Here is a 7212-nt window from a genome sequence, read left to right as displayed (position 1 = left end):
GAAAAACCCTAACTTAACTCTGGTGCCGTGTCACATATAGAAATTTTTTGATATTTGCAACCATAGTAAACAAAGACTTATATTTTTGATATTTATTTTATATATTTAAATGCCATTTAACAAAGAAAAATCAACCAAAATAATGAGTTCGTGTGTCACCTCTGACACGCGTGTCATAGGTTCACCATCACTGGTCTAGTCTTTCCATCTGTTCTTTAAAAATAGAACCTCCCCCCCCCGCCCCTATTTTGTTTTGTACTGTGGCAACAAAATAGTTCCAAGAAACTGTTTTAAATCAGTGTTCCCACCATTTACCAGTCATGGAAAAGGCAAATGTTGAAAGGATAGACAGGGTGTCTTGAGCCAGCCTGTAGTTGGTGGCAGTTGGTGATACATTGTCTATATTTCTCCTCCAAAATTACACCTAAAGTTGTAAAATGAGGCCATTGGCTGTCAAACCATCACTAAGAACTTCTAGTTTATTTCATGTGAGAGAGGTCGTAATGCTTTTGTGGATTACATACCACAGTTAATACAGTGACCCTGCAAATTATTCATAACTGAGAGGCCACATTTTAAATGCAATGATAGTATCTAATTACATACCATTTACATATCATTATCAGAGCCTTTGAAATAGGAGGAACGTATAATGGTTTTCAGAATGTCCTATAGATCAAAAGAATGTATTTTCAAATGTTCACTTAAAAAAAAGTAAGACAGTTTAAAGCATTAGGTAACCTTGTCCATCGTTAGAGACTAGAACTTCCAAAGTGAATAAAAGAACCAAGGTTATCTATGTTTACCTTTAACTAATGGGAAAATCACAAAAGGAACCATAAGAGGAGCAACCCACTCTTCTCAGCATTCTCTTTAGGACCTGGTGTTTCTCTCCTCTCCTCAAAGAAATAGAAACAAATGCCAATATTCTTTCTTCAAAATACGAAATTACCTTGCACGAAAAACCCCTACCAGCACAGGGTTTCATTGGAACTAATTTGAGTAAAAATCAATATAGGCATAGGATCAAGTCTTTGTTTTTTAAGTTTAGGAGAGAAGAGTGCATTTGGAGTTTTGCATGAGAGCTACAGAAGTTTCAAACGGATGCATTTAAGATAAAAATCTTGACCTTGGAAAATGCTGGTGACTCGGCCTTGACAACTAAGCACTGATTGCCTCATTCTTTTCCTGCTGTCTATTTTTTATCTAATAGTTGTTATGTTTTAAACTGGTTTTTTTGACTTTCCAGAACAATATCTGATTAGCAAATAACACAATTCAGTGACATTCAGCAGTATGCAAATTCCAGACACTGCAATCATGAACACTGTGAAGACAGTCTTTTCTGTGGGCCTGGAAACAAAGCAGTCCACAGTATTGGGACAAGGCCAGGCATTACATTTCACCAGACGCTGCATGGAGAACCCGTCGTACATGATGTAGAAGACATACATGAAGACAGCTTCAAAGATGACCCGGAAGAAGATGCTGCTGGTATAGGTCCACCACAGTGACCCTTCAATTCGGACCTTCTGGTTTTTGATCTCTTCGATGTCTTTATATTCACTCTTTATCTCTCCCTTAATGAACTTCCTTTTCTTCTCATGCCTGTGGTAGGCCACATGCATGGCCACCAGGAGAGCTGGTGTGGACACAAAGATGAGCTGCAGGGCCCAGAGACGGATGTGGGAGATGGGGAAGTAGTGGTCGTAGCACACATTTTTGCACCCAGGCTGCAGAGTGTTGCAGATGAAGTCCGCCTGCTCATCTCCCCACACTTCCTTTGCAGCCACAACCAGGATCATGATGCGAAAAATGAAGAGGACGGTGAGCCAGATCTTCCCAATGCTGGTGGAGTGTTTATTGACACCCCCCAGAATAGTCTGCAAAGTGCTCCAATCCATCCTCTGAGGGCAGTTCGCTCTGGAAAAGACAAGACGAACACAATAGAGGAATGACTCATCAGGACAGAATCTGGGAGAGTTCTCTGGGTAAGTAAGCACCCTTAAGTCTCTTTCTGAGCAAACACCAACCCTTATCGAACCTCACCCAAAAGGTGAAAACCAAACCAACTTAAGTTGCCATAGGATTAAAAGGATGGTTCCCAAACCACCTTGAACCTGTGTTTATGCATTCTCCATAAAGGGCAGCTTATGCTTATTCACCTGAGTAACTCACCCAATCTTTAGCACATAATAAAAAAGTGCTCCTAACTTAGAGGCATAATTAGTGCTGACTGAGCCCCACCAACCTTGCTGTAAAGGTCAGCAGGCCATGTCTCCCTACAGAGCCATTTTCCTTAAACTATTTCAATGAATTGGACTTGGGATGTAGCAGTGAAATGTCTGTTACCAATGGTGAAGCTGACATTTGAGGCACCGCATGTTAAAATTTCACTAAGGGTCTCACTTCCTTTTTCTATATGAAAAAGAATAGGTTGGAAACTTTCTGTCCATGGAGAAAAGCCACTATGTGCACAGATGTTTGTGAATGTTTTGAGTATGGACTGGTGGGCCTCACCATCATGCTAAACTGATAGCTACCTGTGTTTCTAGAGAGGCATATTATGAAAAAAAGATGACAATAAATGAAACAAAATGACAATGATTCCCTAGTGATGCCCCACAGGGCGACGCTACTGTACTGAATACTGAAGTTCAGAAAACTCGGTGGGGTATGTACATCTTAATGAAAAGACACTTGAAGCCCGTGGGTCAATCTGCCACGAGCCAGTGGCCTTCTCTTCATCCCAAAGTATGAACTGTCTTCATTTATTCATAGTTACACCCCATCTGTCTCAATCAGTCCCTCTTCTAACAAGATTCCACTTCCCCACACTCCTGCTGGGCGATCTGTGTTAACCCTTTCTACGCTGGCAGTGAACCCTCCCCTTCTCTTACTTAAAAGCATAATGCGCTCCTCATTTTGAGCAAGTTGGTTCCTGTCTCCCCATGGACTTCCTAAGCAGGCTCATCACTTAGCCTCATCTCAGGTGGGTCACCAAGGTATGGCCAAAGCCATTCAATGCCACCTTGGTCAGATCAGGCAGGTGAGGCATAGAGACCAATCATGGACACAAACCTTGAAATGCACTTCAAAAACATTTAGCTGTACTTAGCTTAAAAAAGACAAACATCACTGGAAAAAAAACACACAGTGGTTCACCTGAGGTTCAGATCTGACCCTTTAAATACAGACTATCTGGAGGTCCTCCTAGGGGTGGACAGTTTAGTCCTGTCCGACAGCAAAACCAAAATTCATAGTCTAATCAAACTATGGAATTCGACAGTCCAATTCTTCACTGCACTAAGTGGAAACAGGACACTTACAGAAATAAGTTGTCCATCTGGCTAAAAATGGGGGGGGGGGGGATGGGGGCTTATGCCTTTGTCCTCTTCCAAAGTACCAAACACAGACCCCACACTCTTCTATAAACCAGTCCAACCACCATCAGCTGAGAAAACTACAGTGAGTCCTTATTGTTGTTATAGCTGCAACTACCTGTTTGTAGATCCTTTCAGGAAAAGGAGCAAATAAAATTGTAACCCACAAGTGGGACATGGGTAACAGGTCAAGATGGACTAATGCAGGATGAAACCACTGGGGAGCCGCTGTCCTGCCCTTCCTGACCTGGCCCACACCGCCCTGCCATTGCTTGGAACTCTGGCAGAGGAGGCTTCTGTTCTTTAGGGAAGGAACGATGCTCAGAAAAGGTAAATGCAGTTCTTTACCTTAATTTCTTCTCAATCCCTCATTTTTTCCTGACAGACCTGACCAGCTGCCTCCACAGAGTGGCCTGCCTTTCTCACAGGTGTCTAATTGTGCCTTAGCACCTGAGTTTTGAAACTGACTCAAAGAGCAAGCAGGGAAATGCCTGTTGCCACTCATCTGAGATGGAGTCCCAACTAAATGGTCATACGTGTCCAATTGTCAGAGGTGGGAGACGTTGATGAGGCTTATGTCCCTCCTCCAGGAGCAGAGGGTTTGTGCCACTGCCTGAAGGAACACTGTTCTCAGCCCCATGCGACCTTCCAGCTGGACAATGCCACCTGGAAATGAAGGCTCTCCGATTGTTCAGGAAAGAGGAACGAGGAAACCGTGTCTCAGGTTTAGGCTGCTGTGCCCTGCTCACAGGGCTGGGCCCAGAGTCCTGGCTCCTGGCCGAAGACTGATGGGAGCGCCCGCTTTGTACAGATCACCTCCTCCAGGGAGCACTCCCGCTTAACAAATGGAAGCCAGCCTTCCTTCTAAGCAGAGACTTTGGTACTTACACACTCCCGATGGCCGATGGCCGATGGCGTTAGGTTAGACTTCCCCAGGAACCTTACCAACGACGACCAACAACAGCGCTTTGGAATACGCGGCCCGGGCCCCCTCCTCCCTGGCACACGGCCCGGATCGGTCCCGTGCTGGGGTCACCACGTCCCCTCCCCGCCATGGCCCGACTCCAATTTCGGAACTCAGTGGAAGACTTTCCCTCTCAACCAATTCTCTCTGGACACCTGCCTGCCGCCCAGATCCGCTGTCGGGACTGCCGGGGACAAGGACCATGCGGGGGCCTCAGTGCGTGCGGGGTCCGCCCGGGGACCCGATCCGGATCCCCCCTGCCCCCGCCGTCCCGGGTCACTTCTCCGCGACGGGTCCCAGAGCGACGTACCCGGGGACCTACCCCCGCCGGGTCCCACAGTCCCCGGGCGTCCCAGGTCCCCAATCCGCCCCGGGTCCCCTCCCCGCCGAGTCCCACAGCTCCCGGTGCGAGACGCCACGAGCCCGGCGCCGGGCTCACTGGTGACCCGGGGGCTCTGGCGGGTCTGGCTCACCCGCAGCCGAGGGAGCGCGCGAGGGGTCTGGTGGCGGCGGGGGCGCTCGCGTGGGTCCTGGGCGGGGGCTGGGTGGTCCCGAGGGGTCCTGAGGGGTCCTGGCCCGGCCGCCTCCTCGCTCGCTGCCCACAGGGCGCCGCCGCCGGGTTGAGAGCCGAGGAGGAGAACTCAGGCGCCTCGGGTCTGCGCACCTGTGGCTCCAGCGGCGCCTTTTAACCGCGCCGGGCACCCCGCCTCCTCCCGAACTCGGGACAAAGTCCCGGAGGGGCGGCTCCTCGCCGCCCGGCCCCCCAGCGCTCGGGCGGGGCGTACCCGACTCCGGGTTCCAGAGCTCCCTCGGGTTCCTGAATCCCCCCTAGTTTCCCGAAGCCCCGGGGACTCTGGGGCCCCAGGACCCCAGTGTCCCCAGCTCCCCGAGTCCCCAGGCCTCCCCGCCCCAGCCCCGGTCGGAGTCAGGGTCAGAACCTAGGGAGGATGCAGAACTCCGGGGTTTGGCTGCCGGCATTTAGGGGGTGGGGTCAAAGGATAGTTCTTGCTGTTGTTATTTCTACTGGGTCTCTCTCAGGAGTATATTTGAAGCTGGGCTTTAAGTTAAAAAAATTATTTTTGGAGCAACAGGCATTCCCAACCATGTGAAGATTTATTTAGTTTTTTGATCCTCACCTGAGGATATGTTCCATTGATTTTAGAGAGTGGAAGAGAGAGGGAAAGACAGACAGAAACACATTGATTGGTTGCCTCCCGCTGGCGCCCTGACCAGGGCCCTGGCTGGGGAGGAGCCTGCAACGGAGGTACATGTCCTTGACCGAACCGAACCAAATCTGGGACCCTTGGGTCTGCACACCCACACTCTATCCAATGAGCCAAACCGGCTAGGGCTAACCAGCCATGTGAAGGTTTAAGTTCAGGCCACAGAGGGTGCTGGTCCCTGCGGAGTTGCCCCGGGGCAGGTTCCCTCTTAAGGAATCTGGGGACAGAGGGTGAGGAGATGGCATCGCCAGGTCTGGCCAAGTCTCCACTTCTTTCTCCCCAAAACCTTGCAGATGAGCTTGACAGCCGCCTCCTTGGTTTCTCCATTTCATTTGGTCACTTTCAACAATATGCCCATGGTGGGAGTCGGGCGGGCAAGTGGGGGTCGAGCCAGGCTTTGCCAAGGGCCCGGGAGAAGCACCACTGGAGCTGTCGCTCCTGCGCCCTGCTGCTTCCTCCTCCCACAGTTGAGAAATCGCAAGGAGGTGACTCAGTTTGGGGTGGGGGAAGCCCAGATTGTTCCGCAAGGAAGGAAAGAGAGTGAGTGAAGCCTATGACCTTCCTGACCCTACACATGCCTCACTAAAGGGCCCAGTGCCAGAGCTTCTGGAGAAGATGGCCGCAGCTGGTTCTTCTCCTAAAGACTGACCTCGGAAGGAGTAAGGCATCACGGTTCACATCTGGTTGGGTATTTTGACGTCTGGAGACACAGGTGACAGAGAGTGGTTATTCACAAAGCAAGTGGATGGAGAACTGAAGTTGCAAGAGCAGACCATGTTGGGGACGTTGGGCCTGGCCTCAGTGGAACCCTGTCCCTGCACAGAGCACCAGAGTGGAGACACAACCGACTTGCCTTTACTTGAGTCCAGTTCTGTGTTAAGCAAAAGATGACGATGATTCATCCTGACTGGGCAGATCTGGTCTCCGGAATGAATTTCCATCATTGTCACCATGAGCTTGAGGGTTTTGACTTTTCTTTGTAAAACTGGCACCCATCGCCATGGGCCAGCTTGAGCCGGCCTTGTACTGGTGCACAGGAGCCGTGTCCTGAGGTCACCACCCGCCTTCCAGCTTTAAGTCTTAGTCTTTAAGGGTGTATTTCATGAAGAGACAAAGCCCCACAGCTGCTCAGCCCTGCTTGGCCCATTCAAGAGATTTGCTGATTTGACTGGTTAGGAATGACAAGGCCAAGCCGGGTGGAGTTCAGGCACCTTGGTTTGAGCACACCAGTGAGACGTGGCTACATGGACTGGGGGGCAGGGGCTAGCTAAGGGGCCCTCCCTTTAGGTTTCAAGACAGGACTTTTCAGGAGTCTGTTAGAGTCCTGGTGGGTTGGAGTGAAGGGAGGGTCCAGAACTACTGTAGGAACCCAGCTGATGAAGATGGTTTGCAAATGGAAAGTTGACTCACTTTCCCCATTGACAAATCTCACCGTAGGACTTAATGTCTTCACCGTGATTGCAGGGTGCTGTTCAGCTGCCCTTTTCTTGTTTCCTCTGACTTATCCTCCCGATTTGCATAATTAGTATGTGTTATTGGCTAATTGTATATTTAGCCACTCTGTATTTTAGGATATACAGTTCTACAATTCAGCACTTGGTTTTATTTTGTTGTGTGTGTTTCTGTTTTTCTGTGCTGGTGT

General features: G+C 49.6%; 1 protein-coding gene across 2 annotated transcripts; it reads right to left on the bottom strand.

The window, feature by feature from the left end:
- Window positions 1-214: 214 nt before the first annotated feature.
- Window positions 215-5021, bottom strand: GJB2 (gap junction protein beta 2). 2 transcript variants are annotated; one of them, XM_036299571.1, is made up of 2 exons: window positions 4821-5021; window positions 215-1923 (listed from the first exon to the last, which is right to left on the bottom strand). In XM_036299571.1, exon 2 carries the CDS (start codon window positions 1902-1904, stop codon window positions 1224-1226), a length of 681 nt encoding a protein of 226 aa, XP_036155464.1. In that variant the 5' UTR covers window positions 1905-1923; window positions 4821-5021; the 3' UTR covers window positions 215-1223. The 2 variants fall into 2 exon arrangements, with proteins under 2 accessions (XP_036155464.1, XP_036155465.1); XM_036299572.1 differs by lacking the exon at window positions 4821-5021 and adding an exon at window positions 4272-4689.
- Between the last annotated feature and the right edge of the window lie 2191 nt (window positions 5022-7212).

The sequence above is a fragment of the Myotis myotis genome, unplaced genomic scaffold (genome assembly GCF_014108235.1).
Source record: "Myotis myotis isolate mMyoMyo1 unplaced genomic scaffold, mMyoMyo1.p scaffold_m19_p_3, whole genome shotgun sequence".
NCBI classification, from domain to species: domain Eukaryota; kingdom Metazoa; phylum Chordata; class Mammalia; order Chiroptera; family Vespertilionidae; genus Myotis; species Myotis myotis.
The sequence above is the reverse complement of the archived record's forward strand: the minus strand, read 5'-3'. Positions and strand labels throughout refer to the sequence as shown.

Excerpts from the sequence above, each read along its gene's own strand:
- GJB2 (XM_036299571.1), bottom strand. The coding sequence starts at position 1,904 with ATGGATTGGAGCACTTTGCAGACTATTCTGGGGGGTGTCAATAAACAC.